Source organism: Arctopsyche grandis, chromosome 8, assembly GCF_051622035.1.
Source record: "Arctopsyche grandis isolate Sample6627 chromosome 8, ASM5162203v2, whole genome shotgun sequence".
Taxonomy (NCBI): Eukaryota; Metazoa; Arthropoda; class Insecta; order Trichoptera; family Hydropsychidae; genus Arctopsyche; species Arctopsyche grandis.
Window position 1 is genome coordinate 12,929,746 of NC_135362.1, and position 21,328 is coordinate 12,951,073.

At 35.6% G+C, this 21,328-nt stretch overlaps 1 protein-coding gene across 2 annotated transcripts in view; it reads left to right on the forward strand.

Moving 5' to 3' along the window:
* The window catches only part of LOC143916007 (LIM domain only protein 3-like), a 121,760-nt gene extending 104,759 nt beyond the window's left edge, over positions 1-17,001 (forward strand). Inside the window, exons 4-8 of one of the 2 annotated variants that reach the window (XM_077436861.1) lie at positions 10,718-10,982; positions 11,060-11,185; positions 12,591-12,705; positions 14,198-14,578; positions 16,115-17,001. In XM_077436861.1, coding sequence (XP_077292987.1) covers positions 10,718-10,982; positions 11,060-11,185; positions 12,591-12,705; positions 14,198-14,419 — 728 coding nt within the window. In that variant the 3' untranslated portion in view covers positions 14,420-14,578; positions 16,115-17,001. Of the gene's footprint in view, positions 1-10,717; positions 10,983-11,059; positions 11,186-12,590; positions 12,733-14,197; positions 14,579-16,114 lie in introns of both variants that reach the window. The other variant, XM_077436860.1, reaches the window with a different exon arrangement.
* Positions 17,002-21,328: the final 4,327 nt, after the last annotated feature.

The window sequence follows — 21,328 nt, forward strand, 5'->3', positions numbered from 1 at the left end:
GCTAAAAGTACTCAATAAGTGCGCGAACAAAGGATACGCTGGGGTTCTCACAAAACGCGGCGAGTGTGGGTAGACCTATGTACGTGCCTAGACAAAGACACGCCAACGGATCGGTGATGCTATGCTGGGCAACTTGTCTTTTATAAGGAGGTGCACATGGTAGATGAATTATTCTGGAGTGAGCGGTGGTGTAATTTGGACCTCTGGAATCATTGAATAAATGCTATGAAGCGACTTTGGCCTTTCATTTGAATCCTGAACCCACCCTTTGCAACAATATATTATGACATACATACATGTATGTTTGTATATATCAGCTACTTGGCCTTGTCTCCCGTTACACAGGACTAGATTGCCATCACTACGAATCAGTAATGTATTCAGCCTAATCTAATCGTCTCCAGCACACCTGTAGTTTTGTTTACGTAATAAGAATCGAATCAAGTCAACTTGTTGACACGTCGCACATCACTCGCCGAAGAAAAATGTCGGAGAAAAATCTCGACAACGTTGAACGATCGCATCCGCGTTTTTCAAATCGCTCGAATTATTTATTATTCCCGCGTAAATATGTAAAGCAACGAAGGAACGTTCCGGCATGGGAATGCTACATGCAAATACCTCGTCGTCGCCATTATCATCGTCTTGAGCGAGCAAACCCCTCAACAGATTTAGTGGGTAAGTTAAACGTCTACCATTAGGTAGACACGACTGGGTAATGGATCACCCGGCACCACCCACCCACCCACCCGCCCGCCCATCCTCCTCAGGCAGTCACCTCCGATGGAACGCACTAAAAGGAACCGGGAAAAGCTTTTAAACAATAAATCTCACCAGTGGCTCCTCAAATACAATATCGCTATTCCACCCCACGGACCACTGGTCAATCCCTAGCGAAAACACCGGAAAAGTAGACGTCTCGTGTCGCCAACTTTATCTTCTAAAAATGCAAAATACGTATATCTTATATTACATACATATTACCATGCTGAAAATAAATCACAGATATGTATGTTGGAATATAAAGAAAAATAATGACTTTTTTGGCTGCTTTATATAATAAAATAATTCAATTGTCTACACATCTCGTATATGCCTACATATAAATATACTATAATGGTATTTGATTTGTATCTGTTAAATTTTTTCCAGTCTCAAATTTGATATCATATATTTTTCCATAGACTTACATTATACTTTTGATTGCATATGTGATCCCAGGGTTAAAGCATACATATACAAATACATCGAGAACCGGTGATCAATTTAAAACAATGTATTTATACAGGAATGACGTTTGATTTACCTTTGTTCTGAGAATGAAAAATATGTCCAAGTTCAAAACTTATCTGTCAATTGTAAAATACAAAAAGAATCGACTTAATTTGTAAATTCTCATATCATCATCATCATTCACCATCCACTGCTGAATGGAGGCCTCTCCAACACGCTTCCACTCGTCTCAAACACGCTTCCATGTCATAAATCTCAACCAACACATTTTCCTAATATCGTCTATCCCTCTTCCCTGCGGTCTTCCTTTTACCCTACTGCATTCTCTCGGATACCTTCTAGCACTTATTTTGTCCACCTTTCGTACATTCTTCTAGCCACATGGTCCGCTCATTACCATTTCAATCTCTACACTCTTTCCACTATATCCACTACCTTTGTCATAATTCTCAACCACATATTCCGCTTCCTGTCTTTCCTCGTTATGCTAAGCTCCATGCTTCTTTGACTGCATTGGACTTTGTGTAGCATCTTTACGTTCAATGTTCAAGTTTCACATCCATACATCATCACTGGTAAAGCACATTGATCGAAGATCTTCTTCAGGCTTTTTTTATTTAAAAACGGCATTCATTAGTTCAAATACACTAAATCCTAGTTTTACAAAACTACACAAAGTTGAATGTTCTAAAAAATATGGAACGCTTTATAGATACATAGAGATACATAGAAAACTGAATACGTGAGTGGGAAGTATGACAAGCGTAGTGAATCTAGTGGAGAGAGTGAAAAGATTAAAATGGCAATAGTCGGATCACGTAACTAGAAGAATGGGCGAATTGTAGACAAGGGAACAGAAACGAATCTAAACGTGCTGGAGAAGCCTTCATCTAGCAGTGGATTTTGAGTGGCTGTATGTGTCTAGATGATGATGATGATGATATACATATAGATTTTAAACACAAACTGAACACAGTTTTATCCCATCTTGATAAATATTTATAACGGTCGTTCTATTTATAAAAGCCCACTCCCAATCCTCTTAAAATGTGCGCAAAAGCAACGACCAGTTCACAATACTAACGTGCCCATCTTTTCCTGGGAAATGGGGGTGAGCCTTTACAAATGAAACGACTTTTTGGTCAAATTTTCAGAAACTGAAAGCAGTACCTCCTTTAATGTCACTTAATTTTGCTGTTTCTCAAGATATCCTTCACTTATCAAATATTGTTGAGTTGAAAGCAATCAATCAAATAAACATTTTCTTTATATCATATTTCTATAATATTACGCACATCGACATAATAGACGGGAGGGTTGAAGACTTCCAGAATAAAGAGTACCACACGTCGATTATTATGACCGCGCTCTTTTGATATCGGACCAAAAGCAAAAAAATAAAAGACTAACTAATGCACTACACTGAAAGCTTTTTTTCCGAGCTTCGATTTCAGCACGAAATTTTAAAATGCTCGTCACTTGCCAACGCATAAAAAGTAATCTCGAACGCGCTAATGGATACTGCTCAATTAAGGAACACTAGTGGTACATGCATACAAACCCACCTATGCATACTATTACGTGTATATATATTCAAAGTTCTGGCCACTATCCAACACGTCCATTGTGATATGTTCGAAATATTTTAATTACACACACGCCTGCCGCAATTAAGGAGTTTTATTGCCACGTCGAACGTCAATCGAAAAGGTCATTACTTGATGAACGCACCCTGGTATTAATGGTCTGATATGATGGTCAGGATTTATATTTGACCATCGCATGCAAACCGAGTAAATAATACACTTTACACACTCTAATTACATCTTAAGTGTCTGATCCGTTGTTTAGTAATATTTTAAGTCCTTCAAAGACCTAAAACGAACTACTTCTAGTATGTCGCTCCAATATTTATAAAAAACCGATTTACATATTGGTAGGCAGCAGCATAACTCGATTGTGCGTTAATGCTAACTACCGAGAGGCTGCCGGGTTTGAGCCCTGAGTTAACCTCGACTGAAAATAATTAACTTCCGAGTATGTATGCAGTGTTGCTGGTCAGACTTGGATATTTGTGACTAAAAGTCGATCGTTTTCTATCAGAGTTCGCCAATTTATCTGATTTTATTGTTGAAATCCTACCTACCTGTAATCTATCATCACTATAGCTCGGCGCGACCGTGCTATTTTCTAGGAAAAATGGCAAACTACAAAGATAGAAAGCAAAAAAAAAGGCCATTGAAATTGACAATGGTTAGCACGGTCGCGCCTATCTCTAGTCATCACTATTTAAATACATTTCAATAGGATATCAAAGGCAACCCGTATTGGCATCATGGGAAAATATATTTTTTTTATAAAATGTAGATCAGTTGGTTAGCATTTAATGCTTTCGATTTTGTCGTCACGGGTTCTATTCCTGACTCTCTTGCTGGCCAGTGTCGATTGTTTCCTTTCAGAGTTTGCCAATTTTTGTTTGATTTTATTGGAAACGGATCTAGCAAATTGCCAATCCTATTCAATAGGTTCTCTCAAAATTTGAGTGTACAGCATCTAATAATTTGTTGATATTCAAATATGCAACAAAAATTTGTCTCTATGATGTTTGATGATCGACGGCTTTAGATAATGCTTATGTACAATTTTGATAATATATGTATGTCGTTTTAATAAAAATGGTTTTAACCCGTATAAATAAATAAACATATGATTAGTAATATTTTTCTACTTACATATATCAACTTTAATCTATAAATAAATATAACCATTCTTCTTACTGAAATAATATCCCATGCCAAACTCGCATTGACTCCATCCACTGTATACCAAGCTATATTTAATTCGTCCTCCCAAAAATACCATCGATCTTCCGATTTTGTACACGATTCATACATTTCCATTGTCCGTCTTATTTTTTCACTACATCTTCCACGCCAATGATTCTTCTCACCCTCGCGAAATATTTCTGCGAGCATTAACCAATAATTCAACAGCTGCTAAATGTTCCCGCTTCTTACTTTACACATATATTTAGGCAGGCCATCAAAATAGTTTTGTGACTCTAGCCAGAATCTTAATGCTTTGCGTCTTCTCAGGTGCCACACACATCCACGCCCAGCCGCATTTCGAGCATTCCCAAAACCGCGTCGGGGACCATCAGTCAAGTTTACGCGATATTCGGGTATTTCGCTAATGTCCCCCGACCGACCGTAAACATAAGTCTTAAACGCACAATAAACTTCAAGCGAAAGCACTACTTGCATTCCGCGAGATGAGACATCAGCACCGAATTAGCCACACCGAGACGATTTACGGCGACAATTAAAACCAACAAACGTTCTCGATTCGGCTTATTGGGACGCCAAAGCTTCGCATAAGTTCACATGCGCGAAACCCTCCGCATATGTTAGCCGAGTGTGAAACGACGTTGAAATTCCACGGGTCCGAAACGGTGACATAATAATGACGACAATCGCCACAGGGTTCTTGTGGCAATACGTATATAAAGTGAGTGATTGAATGCGACGACGCCATGTCGAACGGGTATGTTAAGTAGGTGGTGTTTAAACCACTTTGGCAAATTGCGCAAGAGTCTCGTGCAAAATCCCCAAGGATGTGTGCATTTAATGATTTCACGCGAAACACGCGAACTGCTATCGTCGAAGAGTCCTTTTACTTTTACGACGCATCTTTACACCATTATGTGTTTAAAAGCTACTACTTTAAGAGCTTTTGCTTCTAGACACTTAATTTTTAAATCTAATACAACATTGAAATTCGATTTTTTAAAGAAGACTAATACTCATTAGTGCATTCATTCGATGTAATGTTTTTATGAAATACATCTTGTGGAAGATTCATTTGAAATGTATGATCTTATAACTTAAGAAGGCATCAAACGAGAAATATAGTATTAGGGCGAAAACACACAGCGGTGAATGTGGCACGTGGTTTTTTTTTTAAATACAATTGTTAGTGTTTTCGCCTTTATTATTGTCCACTCGCTGTAGGAAGTCACTCACATAGGTAAAACGTACATGCTGTCCCTTACACCACCTCTCGACCAATAAATAGTATTTCGTGTATACAATATAACATTATACGTGCGAAATTCTATTGGTAGAGATGGGGTGTAAGGCACTTCCTACAGCGAATGGACTACATATAACTATAATATTTTATTTATTATTTTAACCTCTATGAAGTGGTAATTATTTGTTAACAATTAGTACTGTAACGTGGACGTGTAGAAGGATTTCCGTTATCAGAGTTTATTGCTCTTGATCCGTCGGCCTACCAACTCCGAATGAGGCACAGACCAAAACAAAGAGCTCTCAACACAAAGAGGTCATTGGACGATGGATTGTGAGACCTTATTGGCTGTTGTATATCGCTTGTTCATACGTCGAGGCCTTTTCGGCGTGAACGCAAAATCAAGTAATCAGTGATAGTAAACCAGTGGTCGACGAGCACCAATCACCTAATCTCTACGTTACAAATCGTTACAAAAAAGTACGAATCATGTTTGTATTTCGCGGAGCCTGTCAATATATGAACAATATATTTTATTATCTATTGTATTTTGAATTTATTTATTTCACGTTACCTTAATAAAGTAGTGCCGCTATAATATAATAAGTTCATACTTGATAAAACACCTATCAATGCGTCAATAGATTTCTACCAGTTGACCCACTACAATTCCAAATTATCGACGTCTATTATTTCCCTATCCTGCTTAATAATTTCGATCGGATCACTGACTCATTGAATAGTGACATCAAAGCCTATTGAATTGTCGGAATGGCATCTGTAATGAGTGCTTGCGTACAAAGCTCCCAAAAGAAGCACTCGTCGTATCATCCTTTCTAGATAGCGCCAAAAAGGCCTGAGGGGGTTGTATAGAGTGGGTTTTTTTTCTTTTTTTTTCACTTCACTCTTCCTCCTACTCCTTCTCTGGGGCTAAGTGGTGTATTGTAAATGTCTATGAGATGAACAGCGGCCGATTTATCTTGGCGTTGCGCCCCCTACAGCTAGACGGCAATTAAATGAGCTCTAAGAGGTCACTTCTTGCACTGACTGGCCCTCAGCCTCCGACCATTGCGCCGTTTAAACCTAAACTGCTGTCAAATTTTTTTTTTTAAACTTAGACCAAAAACCCTCACTTAATTGACGGTTGCCTAAATGGAGCGGAAAGTGCTCAATTACTCGACATACAAATCGTACAATGGCGAATCACAAATTTGATTAGTAGTTGTATATTTTTTTTTCATGGAAAAACAAACCACACCAGTTTGTATATATGGTTATAAAACATATCCATATATGTATGTATACACAATTTCTCATTTGAACCTCCTACATATTTTAACTGGTTATTCATGGACCCCTAGGGAACCCAAAGAAAGGTTTCAAGAGGTCCGTGAGATGCATGCTAATCAGTAAATTTAATTACGTAACGGTTAATAATAATCTAAAGAAAAAAATGGTTACGACACACATGAAATACATGGAATTTTAAATTTTTTTTATTAAAATTCAATTAAATATAACACATTCAGACACAATAAGAAATTCAGCAATTTCTTCAGACATGTGTTTTAGCAAATAATTTCAATATATAATATTATATTATATGTATGTACGCAGTATAATATTACAATTTCTGATATCTATGAGTAGTTGATTTAGTAGATAAAGAGATTGAAAAGAATGGACGAAAGGTGGACAAAATAAGTGCTGGAATGTAATACCCGAGAGGATGTCAAAGAGTGCAAGGAAGGCCATAAAGGATATGGGTGGATGAAATAAGAACTATTTGTAAGATGAGATGAGTGAAAGTTGCTCGAAACAAAGACGAAAGGGTGCTGGAAAGGTTTTCGTCCACTATTGGGTGATGAATGGTTGTATAGCAGATTATGTTCAAGAAAAGGGTTTATGAAATAAAATTTTGACTTAATTTATCTATGATGGTAGTTATACAGATTTTCTGCCTCAAAAACTATTTTTAAATCTAAATTTAATATAGCTTACAAACTTTAACTAAACTTACAATAGCTTCATCCATTTTGAAAAATGTGATTTTCTTAATACAAAAACTCAATGCTTTTCTTTTTAAAGTCGCCTGAAATTCACGTGCATAGGTATAGAAATTGAACATAATTTTATATCACGGTGAGACTACACGTGATTTTTTTTTTATTTTATTATTTATTTTTCACATTCCGCAAAAAATAATAGAAATAATTTTATATGTATATGTACATACATATATTCAAAATTTCAACTGCTACTATCCGATTAATTATTATTAAGCATCCCGTTTGAAAATATTTCGAAAATTGACTCGCATGTGCCGTTAATTGTCCTGCATCCGATAACCAAAAAACGGGAAAGGCAAATTTTTTTTATCGCAAATGAAATAAATATTTGCAAGATATCTGAGTGTAAAATCGACAGGTGCATAAATTAACGTGACGTGCGGGTGTTAAAACGGCAGCCGGTCAGGTGTTGGCCGCCAAATGACGGCCGATTATGGCCAATTTGTGCCCATCAAATCTGTGCGTAACACAGTGGCGTCGCACACACACGAACCCACAAATAAAATTCAAAAATGTACCCGAATTTTATTTCGTAAATAATTCAACAAATATTATAACCGGGGAAAAAAATCACCCGCAAATTATTACACATTCAATATTTTTTTTCGATATTGACATTTACTGCGCGATTGTATGCGATGTATGTACATATATACTCTTAATTGCTTTTTTTTCTACAATAGTTTTTCTAACGAAGCTATTCAGTCAACTTGTGCCATTTCGAATAAATTCGTTCGCGTCTTGAATTGATCCGCGAACTGTTCATTACGACGCCATTCTCAAACCCACTTATCCGTCTTCCGGCCGGTTGCAAATCTCATGATGTAAATATACCTACATATATGTACATACATACATACATACATACATAGATGTTTAGATCATGAAACAACAGGAATACGTTGAAAACATCCGCGGCAAAACACCAGTCGTAGATAAATGGCCTATATTTAAAATTAAATGAAAATACATAAATGCAATTAAATTAAACTACCACTTATCCATCTCATTCAATTACCAATGCCTAGATTGCTGATCGTTGAATTTCTTATATACATATTAAATTGCCCACACACAAGGTGAAGCTATTACTACGTTTGACTTTAATATTCATTTAAAATAGCTACTAGATGCATTAGTAAAAAATCGCTACAATCATTTGAATAATACTTAATGTCAATCTTGAATGAATATGATTTGCATATTTTTATTAAAAATCGTAATATATTCTTTCCATTCGATTTAAGTGACTTGTAAATTCAAACGGCAACTATCTAATAAAATAAATTGAACGATAATTTAAATACAGATATGTAGTTATATAAAATAGTAACAAATCTCTAAATGACTATTTCTTATGCCGCCGGGCATATGACTAGCGGATGCTCGGCCATATACCCTGTTTTAAATGATAGGTTATCTATAGCCAACGCAAAAAGAACATGCGCTTCGAATGGCTTCTGTTGACAAAAAAAACCGCTTATATCAACTTAAAAGTAAAGTTGAAACTAATTCACAGTTAACTGTACGCTTCTCATTTGCATAGGATGCGTTTTTGCCCGTATGTTTGCAGTGAAATTATATTGAAATTGAGGCTTTATCGCATAATTGGTAGTGTGTGTGTGTGTGTGTGTGTGAACGAAAAGTTGCCTGTCACCTGCCATGGCAAATTTGCATTAATTTAACTGAAAGCCCGTCGTCTTCTGCCGGATGTTAAACTCGAATCATGGCAGAATTAATTGAAACGCGCCTGTGGACGTGGTATGATCGAAAAGTTCCCAAACTCACCGTTGAAAATTAACCATTTATTTCTTTAAATCCAAACCTGAATACACGTGCGAAGTTTCGATCGTAAATTATTCGAAATATTAATTGAATTCCGAATATTTTCATACCACACCTGGCACTGTGGACATAAAGCTGCATATGTAATCAATTAAATGCTATATAATTAACAATAAAGAAAATCATATTTGAACGTGACGCCGCTGTCACTATGCCACGTGACAAAGTAATCGCCCGTCGATAATGCGACTGTCAAAAGTCCAATTAAATTGATTACCCAAAGTTGGGGCAGTACAATGACGCGGCATCGCATCGAAAACCAATTATGGCCGCTACAAACTAATCAGCCGGCAATATCGCATTACATTAATTAAATGTCTACAAAGGCTTAAACTTCGACAGGGTTGTACCATCAACATTTTTACACACACGCACACTCATATTACATACTATGTACATATGTATTCTCAACAACATATGTATGTACATATGTATTCTTCTAATACCTTCCAATTAAATTTTCAATTTATTTCTCACTATCTAGACTATTTCATTGATAAAAGGCGTCCAACTCCATCTTTATTACATCAATTTTTTTATTACTGCTTTTGATAACTTACGTACATACATATGTTAGAAAACAACAAAAAACACTTATCAGACTTAAAGTTGGATAGACTTTCACTGCTGGATGAAAGTCTCTCCAACAAGCTTCCATTTGTCTGTATTTACATTTGTCTAAACTTCTCATAGCACACAATTTTTCTTGTTTCATCCACTCATCTCCCTTATGGTATTTCTTGCATTATCTCCGGTGCCATTCGAGCACTCCTATCGTCAATCTTTCATCCGTTCTTCTTTTTACGTGACCCGCTCTGTTTAAATTTTATTTTTTATATGTAAATTTATAGGGAAACATATTCACAGTGATCGCGATAACAAAAAATGGTTGCATAGCTACATATAGATCCGAGATGATCTCTCGATATTTACGACAAAAAGTCTACAGTGTGCGCTTGACCTTAGTATATATTATATATTGTTGAATAGAGTGAGAATGACGCTTTTAACAGTAATAACAAGGTGACCTGGTGACTTACAATCAGTCTGCCATATTGGAACTCATATCTCTCTTCACAAAAAAGTAACCCTTTGGCGCAGGTCAACGTCTACAACTGAGGCTGCAAAGTCTCGGTTAATACAATACGCATAAATTTCGCCATCAAATCACTAAAAATCTTAGATTTTCTCTCGCATAGTAATAATATTTAAAATAACGCTTGTATCCCAATAGTTGATTGTCCTGACGACTTACAATAAGTCCGTAGTATTGCATCAAAGCTATGTGAAAAATGTATGTAATTTTAAATATACATAGATGACCGTAATCAATGAAACTAATGCTAATTATAATGTTGTTCGCAAATTAAATGTACAAAACAACAAATAAATTAATTATCTTTGTAAAGCAAACCATTACATTTATGAAAATAAGGCTCTATGTTAAAACACAACGGACAAATCTTTTGAAAAACAATTCAAAATGTACATAAAGTATTCAAAAACGAATCAAACTCACAAAACTTTAATTTGTTTAGTTACAGGCGATATCAAGTTGGCGCTGAGCCGCAGCGGTGGATCGACGATCAACGGACCGGGAGGTCCAGGATCCGGCCCTGGAGTGGCCAGAGAATGCGCCTCCTGCGGAAAAGTCATAACTGAAAGGTTCCTGCTGAAGGCCCTGGACCTATTCTGGCACGAGGACTGTCTCAAATGCGGCTGCTGCGACGCGAGACTCGGAGAAGTCGGATCCACACTGTACACGAAAGCTGATCTCATACTTTGCAAAAGAGATTATTTAAGGTAAAGCGACCCAACGCAAATTAACCGAAACGTAATTATCTCGAATAAAAATTTAACACGTGCAATTATCGATCTAGGCTATTCGGCGTGACTGGAAACTGCGTGGCATGCAACAAAGTGATACCGGCCTTCGAGATGGTGATGAGAGCGAAGAGTTTCGTCTACCACCTGGAGTGTTTCGCGTGCCAGCAGTGTAATCACAGGTAATGAACCGGAAAAACACTTTGAATATAAAGCATACGGCTTCGGCCGTAAAAACTGCATCAACAAAGCGAAACTAATAGAGCGCTTACACCAGCGAAAAAACAAGCGATCGTTAACTCTAGTAGACGAAACCTTTGAAATTGCAAGAACAATGGAAAATAAGTTATTTAAACGATAATGTATTGTACTCATCATTTCTATACCTACATATATATATTGAATAGATCAACATTTCATCTTGATTATATTCTATAAATCCCCCACTTCTAGTAGTGATAATACGTAGGCTTTCGGTGTATAAGCGGGTTTTAGAGCGCCTTTTCATATTATTACAAAAAGCCTGATGCACACATTTGTGCACTTGATCACCATGTAAAAACTGTCAGTTAATGGAACGTGCATGCGCATTATCGCTGTAATGTACATATGTACATATGTATGTATGTATGTACGAACGCTTAGCCTTTTATTTATTACAATTTTGGCATAGTGACATTAAAGAGTAGTAATAGTCGTCACTATGACTAAACAAAAAAGAAATACAATGACAATAAAATAAAACATAATAAAAAAAACAAATTACCACAACTATAAAACATATATATAATAATAGAACACGTTATAGTCTCAAATTCAACAATCCCTCAACTAGGCCAGAATATTTTAGATTTAACAAATCCAAGTTAACAGAAATCTGGTCTAGGAGCTTCATACACCTAGCAACAGGTAACGAAACCATCAAATTGGTACGTGTCCCAGGAGAAGAGAACAAACTGCGGCATATAATGTACCTGAGTTGACTGGGAACATTGAATCTCAATTCTGCAATAATTTGAGGATTGCTCACCAAACCAACCAGTAATTTATAAAAAATATTTCCCCAAATGTAATCTATGTATGTTACGTCGTGACTCGAGGGAATTATAACATAGTGCTCCAAACAGGCACACACTAGGATAGATCCAAGGATAGCGACCATAAACCATCATGTAGGTGCATATGTATATACATATCTGAGAAGCCTCCTCTGTACTCTCTCGATTCTTAAACAATGTACCATATCACTAGGGCTACATGTGATAGAAGAAAACTCAAGATTGCTTCGTACTGGCGAATCATATAGGATGCGGATGTTTTATATAATCAATTATCATATTTAGACAAAGTGAGCACAAGCACAATATCAACCTTTATACATAAATTTTATGGCAAAATCTACTTAATCGATTACTGAATTAAAAAAAAAGTGTTTCATTGGGTTATATCACTTTGAGAAAAAACTGTATTTAGACTTTAGTTCTGCTTCTACATACTTTCTAGTATTTTAAAAGTAGCCCGATTTCCCGCAGATTTTTTCCATTCACTTTTTACGATAGCAAACTGTACGGCGTCTTAATTTTTTAGGTTTTGCGTGGGCGATCGTTTCTACTTGTGCGATAATAAGATCCTGTGCGAGTACGACTACGAGGAGAGGCTGGTGTTCGCCAACATGGCCCACAACCCATCCAGTTTAGCCCATGTACGACGGCAAGTTAACGCTCTACAGGTAAACTATCATCACGTCTAAAATAAATAATTGAATGTTTACAGTTACGCTTGATTTTTCATTTTTAAATTTTACTTCAAACTTTATATGATGATGATGATGATCAGTTCCTGGCGGGCTTGCATTCTTATTCACTTTTATTTATTTATTTATTATTAAAAGCTGCATATAACAGTCTGTTTACAATTTATACAATCACAGTCTGTTTTTGAAAGGAGTTATGTGTCAACAGTGAGTATCCGTTTTGCTTGTGTATTTGTGCGAATGGTTCTATGATTATTCCTCACAAAAGAATTACACACACTAATAACCTATGTATATACACACTAGTATTTCTCAATATAACCACAGGCAACACTCGTGTGGGTAATCCTTTTATGTAAAATAATATATACACCGCGCCAATAGTGAATCTATGTATACCTTATTATTTATTAAGTTTTTTGTAGATTCTATACACATGTACATAACATAATATGGTTTCAAATATTATCACAATTTATAAAATGCCTTTTTTGACTTCCCCATCCCCTTGTTCTACTTTATTCTAATTTTTCTTTTTTCTTTCATAAAAGTCTATCTTTAACCACCTCTGGAAAATCGAGCCAAGTTATTCAAAATAGCCCTCCCAAGTCCTTCAGGCAAAACCTCCAATCTGTAAAAAATACCCCAATCGGCTTAATTGAAACCTCTCAATGATTTTTTTGCATATTTTCCCCCATTCAAATGAAACGCAAATGTAAAATACAAATTTTACCAACATATTATAATTTATTGTATGTATATATATATCAAACTGTAAAACCTTGTGTATCGTACATTCTTTTCTTTCACCATGATGCCATTACGTGTTGCCCTGAATAACACGTGTGGTATTTAACTTGTACATATATACATTTATAGATTATAAATTTGAAATCATATTAAAATTGTGATTATAAATAGTAGATAAGATGGTTTTTGCCAATTTGATGAAGAACCATTTCAAAAATGAAATCAATAGATAAACTGACCAGCAGCACTACAGAAATACGCATAAATAAATTATTTTCAATTGAGGTTAACCCAGAGTTCAAGCGCGGAAACCTTGGCTAGCATTAACACAACCTGAGCAATTTGTTTAAATTGAATAATTCATAAGTTATGAAATTACAATAACAATTCTAACATACGCTTTGTACAGACACTGAACACTAAAACACAAGCAAAACGTGGTTTCATTGATGCTTTTTATAATCAAATGTACATAATGTCAGTAAAGATGGAGACGTCTCACCCCCACTCCAGGGAAATAGTGCGCAGAAGCAGCAATTAGTGCACGGTTCTAGCCTGCGCATCTCTACCGTGGAGTGGGGGTTGGCCTTCGTAAACTAAACGACTTCTGCTATCTCCTTTCAATAAACGGACTGTGTATGCACATAATATACACTTAGGACAAGTGTTCAATGTTCGAATGTTGTTACAGTCACCCAGTGAAGCGGCGCGTATGGGCGCCGTGAGTGGTGGATACCACCCTGGAGTAAGTACGAGCGTCGGCGTTGGGGTAGGTGTCGGCGTAGGGGTGGGGGTTGGTGTTGGCGTTGGGGTTGGTGTTGACAAAGACATGATGTTGGGCAGCGTGGGCGGGGATGACGCGTCAAGTGGTTACGGCAGCCCCGACGCGGACACTTGTGAGAACCCGCGATGACAGTTGCCGGCGCCGCTGCAGACCCACCCCCACAACCACTATCAGACACATCACCAGCCCAACCACCATACACACCCCCAACACTACCCCACAGCGAACGCCAATCATATGCAGGGGGCCTGCAAGCCTCTCAGGAAGAACGCCAGGACAGACCTGACGGTGAGTTCTCATTATATGCTAATAGTAATACGTACTGTCATATTTTTTGCCAAGTAACTAATGCAGTAACTAAGTACGAAATTCACGTAGATATTGTCCTGTAGTCAAATCGGCAAACAAGTACAAGTCTTACATGGTAGTTTTTCAGAGACCATAAGCTTGTCTAATACAATCTACATAGTTGCGTTCGTCACTGTGACCTCGATGATTGTGTAATTCATAGACTTGCATACATACATATAAAGAAAAATATAAAATAATTTGCTAGAATTTTCTTTTTAAGCTTATGGTGAATTATGTACTTTGATGATGAAGTCAGAATCACTTGTCCGAACAGACATTAGGCCGACGGACATTTGGCCGAACGGACATTAGTCCGATGTAAATTTAACCTATTGAAATTTTTAATTGTTTAAATTTATCAAAAATATCAAATCTCAATGAGTTCGAAGTGATTTCTAAATAGGGTTTTTGAGTAATTTCGATACAGAAAAGTCCGCGCACGTCCTGTAATATGTAGTGTAAAACAAACAATAGATATATAAAATGTTTTTATATATCTATGTTACAGTCGAAGTGTATTTTCAGTTGTAATATATTCCAACTGAAGCTTTAGGTCATTCATATTCGAATTCAATTCAACTAATAAATTACAAGCGCAAATACACTTTCAACAATGTGCGCCAGTTGTAATATAATAGTTGAGTTTTGACAGCTGTGATGTTTTTTGAATTCACTGATGCGTTAATATTTGCTGGGTATTATGAATCAAGGTAATGAGTAGTCACCGGAGCCTGAGGGGGCCGTGTAATGTTCAAAGGTTGTAAATGCATTGTTAAAGGTTTGCCGAACAATGGATAGCACTGTGACTATCCTACCTCTAGTAATGAGTACCGTATTACGATAATTCTAAAAATGTGTTCAAAACTAAAATGAGACTTTCCAACTCAATGTACTAGTCTAGTTACGTTTTCACGAAAAATTAGCCTCTCCGTCTAACCTGGTACCAACTTAGAGTTGAACTGTATTTTCATTTGTAATATATTTTGTTCAGTCGGAATGTTCGCTATTTGAATCAACTTACGTGGATTAGACGGAATATATCCCAAATATATTACAACTAAAAATACACTTCAACTATAACGGTAGTTGGTACCAGGTTAGATGGAATATATTCCAACTAGTCAAAATATATTACAGCTGGAAGATACACTTCAACTATAACATATACATATATTGTACATATGTATATATCGAGGATGTTTGGTTTTCTTGTAAATACGATCAGCATTTTCCAAAAGAAACGACATTAAAAAATTTGTCTCTCGATATACATATTATATTTCTCACAACGTATCTATAGAGAGTAGCTACTATGTACATCGTAAACGTATTTTATATACTTATAGTCTGCAACGCACTTTTAAAATTCATCCATTTGAATAATATTGTTTTACAATAAACAGACCATTATTAAAGAGTGTTCATTTTGGTGTAATATTTTTACGATAATGTAATATAATTTTTTTTTTTCAGATAAAGCCGCACTAAAGCAACGATACAACGATTCCAGTAGACTATTTAAAAGACAATCTCTACTTTGTTTCAAGTGACGATAACGAATAAGTTTTTATCGTTAATTTTATTAAGTACCTACTCCTATTTCACTTTAAATTCTGTTGAATTTAAATCATTTATCCCGCCTTTGTATCCAAATTTTCTTCCATCAATCCCCCGATCCTGCAACGAAGTAACTATTCAATTTTAGTCTATCACGATTTTCTCTCAGATTTTGCAATATATTGTAGATAAGAATTCCTCGTGACCTAAGTATACGATAAAATATATTATGTAAAATATAAATTTAATGAATAATAAAAAAAAATATGTCTGTAACGTGTATATAATAAAAGTTATATATTATAAGATTGTACTTAAAAAGAAATCAACCAAAGTAATCTACGTGATTTGTAAAGGAGAGATATGTAGAGGAGGGAGTGGAAGAGAGTAAGAAGTTCACGCTATTGCAAGTGAAGATATGTTTGCTTCGCATTTTTTGAAAAAAAAATAAAAATAAAACGCTTTGTTATGATAAAGAAAAAATATCCTTATTGAATAAATGTACCTTAATACAAAAAATTTATAAATAATAAGTCATTTTAAATGTTTTCTAATTAAATTTTAAATTTGTATATTCTTTCTTTAGGTATCGACGTACAATATTTATGTATGATATTTTTATTTTTTTTCGTTTTGTTTGTACAACTTCCCGTTTTGACTGTGAAATTTGATTGAAATTGTTTCGTTTTATATTTTCTAAGTTTTATTATTAGTTAATAATTATTATTACTATTATGAAATTGATATAAATTTATATTTGTTCAACGATCATTTGTAAATAAAGTATTATTTATTTAAATATTAATGCGAATTTCATTCCTTGCACAAAATAATAAATGGATTCTCCCACTGTGTATAATATCGGATTGACACGATAAGAGTGCAACCAGACCAAGTTCGCTAAGTTTGTCACTCGGACGTTACTCAAAACGTATCAACGTCTGAGTACACTCGTTTCGGTTAACCCGGTATAAACATTCCATGTCAACAAAACACCCGATAAAAGAACATGAGTGTTTTGTAATTTATTATGCACATACAATTTTAATTTTTTTGCGGGTTGTAGACTATAAGTTTACTTGTCACTGCAAGCATAGTCGTATGTTCTCTCGTCATATGTTCATTGTCTGGTTATTATTTGTACATTAGGCTTATTCTACATTGTTTTTTTTTACTATGCGAAGTTTCGTTATACTTCACATCACCAGATCCACCAATTATTATTTTTAGAAAGCACCTCTCTTCCTATATTCGACAATAATAAGCATCATTCCTATACAAAAAAAATGTTTTTTTAAAAATTAACCTCTTCTATATTTTGTTTATAAAATTAAGACAATATATAAAAAACCTAATTAAGAAATCACCAATTCTCTCCGTAAACTTTAATCATGAGTATGGCAAAGTGATCAATCAGCCATAGCGAGAAGAGGGGCGAAAAGTGAAAAAAATGATCAGAACAGTGTGGACAAATGGGACAGTGTGGACGATAGACGTCACCGTGAATGAAGATACAGTATTTTCAAACGTGTCTATTACGATTATTTGTCACCGTGGTAATGGCGGACGTCATTTCCACTTATATTGATGACGAAACCGAGCAAAATGGTAAAGTTTGAAAACGATCAGATAAGAACCCAAACTTCGTCAGACGACAAAATCGTTTGCAATCTAAGAAGAGGTTAGTTATAGTAATAATAACAAGCTAAGAAGAGGTTAGTAATAAAAATGATCCCTTGCCATCACGATGCTTACATGTAACTTTACGAATAGGCATACATATAGTTCTACATCAAAAAGGAATTATTTTTTATCACGCTATATATGTATGTTCGTACATACGTAGATACTCGGATGTGTACCAATTACGTATAATTTTGCATCGTCACTGATTAGATGCCGTATAAGCATAAAGACAGGTAAGTGTTGAGTGTACCAAGACGCGCAACTGATTGGGGCGCCCCGGGACACGCGCCTGGTCCCCGTTTTCGCTTCGTTATGCCTGGGACAATTAGCGGGGGCTAACAAAGCCCCCTTGGCCCCATGAAGGGTGGGCTGGGGAGGGACAAGAGAGGCACAGAATCGCGGTCGCTCCAGGCGACTCCTTAACAAGGGGCTCATTAAACTACGTGAGAAATAATAACGTTACCGTCAACACCACTCGTCTTGAGGACCTGCTGTTTGAGAGACCCACCTGAGGGCAAACAAGAAGTCCCCGAAACCAGTCCGAATTTGGACAATCAATTTAGTATGAAAGATCTAAATCAACCGTCCGGGGAGATGTCATTAACTGAAAGCCGTTTGAGCATACATATGAGCCGTTATATTTGAATGTGGCGGAAGTCCAATTTTCAGTTCCAAAAACACTATTTCTGTTTGACTAAATTAATAAATTGTTATCACATCTTTTTATTCGATATGCCCAGAATCTCGGAAAATGTATTACAGGCCACCAATATTTTTGAATATTATTAAACGCAAAACATTATATTTAATGTTTTGCGAATATTTCTCGAAATGAAGAAAATTGAATTAATGCCACTTTCAAATATAACGGCTCATACATATGTATATTCAGTGACAAAAAATAATGAGATAAGAGGTCATGGGATGTCTATATCTATCTGTCCATCGCTACCGCCAAGTTCTATATGATTACAAAATCCAAATCGAACGAAAATTTGCCAACTTTTAATTTATGACTAAGATCCATGAAAATTACTCTATTAATAAAACCAACTCACATATCAACAGTTCTTGATAAAGCAAAGAAATTTCACTACACGGAATGTAGTAAAAAATTTCGTGCACGGAATTTTGGCCGAATGGACACTTGGTTGACGGACGTTTGGCTGATTGTGTATCGAAATTACTCAAAACTCACTGAAAAATAGATGCATTATTCAAAAATAACCTCCACTTCATTTAAATTTGATATTTTTGATAAATTCAAACAAATAAAAATTTCATTCCGTCAAATGTACGTCGGCCTAATGTCCGTCAACCAAAAATTATAGTAAATGGTGAAGTTCTGCTAAACTTAAAATCGAGCTTAACAGAAGTTATATTAGTTAAAAAAAATTCGGATGTGACCAACCCATGTATTTGAGGAATATAAGAAGGTCACAAAACAAAATTCGATATTGAACCGTACAGACACATTCACACATACCGGCAGCATTATGAAATACTAATAGCTATGACAGCATTATATCATGAAAACGTGATCAGTGATCGATTCTAAGTTCAAATCAGTCAAAATCTCGAGTTCGAATTTTCGCATGCTCACAAAACTTCGTCTATTGTTACTACGTATGTAAATACATAGATAAAGTAAAAAGTGAAATAGGTGCCCCCCAAGTTGTGGAGTTTGCAGGCGCGGTCGCTTCTTCACTGGACTTCATACATACATATATACAGGCATTAAGACTTCAGGCATATGTACATACATACCTACATAGGTAGAAACAAAAGAAAAACGAAAATTCTATTTACAATGTCAATTAAAGGTGTATATTAAAGATCCATTCAACTTTGAATAATCCCTTATATAAAAATCCTCGATATGCTCCCGTTTTACGGTATCAATTTTGCTCAAAACTTAATCGTTTCGTACTGAAAAACCAAGTCTTAGTCGGGAATTATTGGCAAATTAATCAACGAAGCAATATTTACAGGACAGTATCGAGAGTGTGGCAATAATCCCACGTTATTGGCTCACGTGCGAGACAGATCGCTTCACGGGGCCATCAATTAGCGAGCTTGTATGGACCACCATTACCCTCCCCCTTGGGATGAGGATGCGGGCTGATACCACCCTCTGGGCTAAGGGTGAACGATGGGGGTAACGTTGAAGTATATGTGATCGTTTCGAAATATTGAGTTTTGGAAGCAAGCATTTCGACAATACTAATACTTATGTACATACATACAGTAATCGACTTTACTTTGAATGCAACAAGTTAAAATAAAAAAGGTATTAAAATTTTTGAAATCTGTCTTTCAATTGAGTCACTTCTGATCGTCAAAAATATCTGCAATTTTGCATACTTATATATTTTTGTCTAAGATTTCTTTTGACATTGATATTTTTGATGTCGAAGTAGGAAAAAAACATTGTAGAAACCCGTAGAAGTTTTGAAAGATCATCGCTATCATTCTCACTGATGATTTTAATATTGTTAAATATCACCTGTTTTGTCAAAAGAAAACTGTTTTTATCTTGTATCAATTTCATCGTTTTACCGCGTTTTTTTTATGTTATTGTTTTGGATATATTGCATAAGTGGTAGATATGTATTAATTCTAAAAAAAAAATACAAAGAGGCATTGTTTTGAATAATTTTGACAATCGATCAAGAATGTAACATTCCAATGACTCGATATTTGTTTCCAAGCGCTCCGCATTGATTTGTTCTGAGGGAATCGTTTCGTGAGCCGAGCCCCTCTGGAAATGATTCGGAAGTAATAGTGTGTAAATATTAGTTAGTTATAAAACAAATAAAAAACAGCTTAGAATGATATTTGAAAGACCAAATCAGAACATTCTTAGTGAAAATTCCAAAAATTTTTGAATAGATGAGTTAATTAACTAATAAAATCTTTTAAAAACATAATAATTCACCAGTACCATGAAAGGAACAGAATTGAGACAGTGAGACCGTGCAAGCGAACGACGCGGCATACCATACCATAACAAACCTGGACAATCTTCATATTGTTATGGTCGCTCCCCACCAGATATTTAGTATATATGTATAAATAGAGGGCTACCGACGGTGCACTGTGTCCATTTAATTTAGTATCAATTTAACATTGATAAGTGATGTGCCAATCACCATACACCAGCCGGCAATCCCTCTTCTACAATCTTAAATAAAGGAAAGTAAAGCAAACGGAAAGAAGTTATTATTGACAACACTAAATATACATTTTTCCAAAACCACTACAACTACCGCTACCTCAGTCAGGGCCGATTCCGGTTTTTTAACTAATCCGAATGAACAATATCAATATGGACAACAGTTTGAATTTACTGTAATTAAATTAATATTTTTTTTAATTTTAGCTAAAAGATTTTAAGGGACTTGCCTAGTGCATCTAATAATGACGTCACGCCACTGAATACAA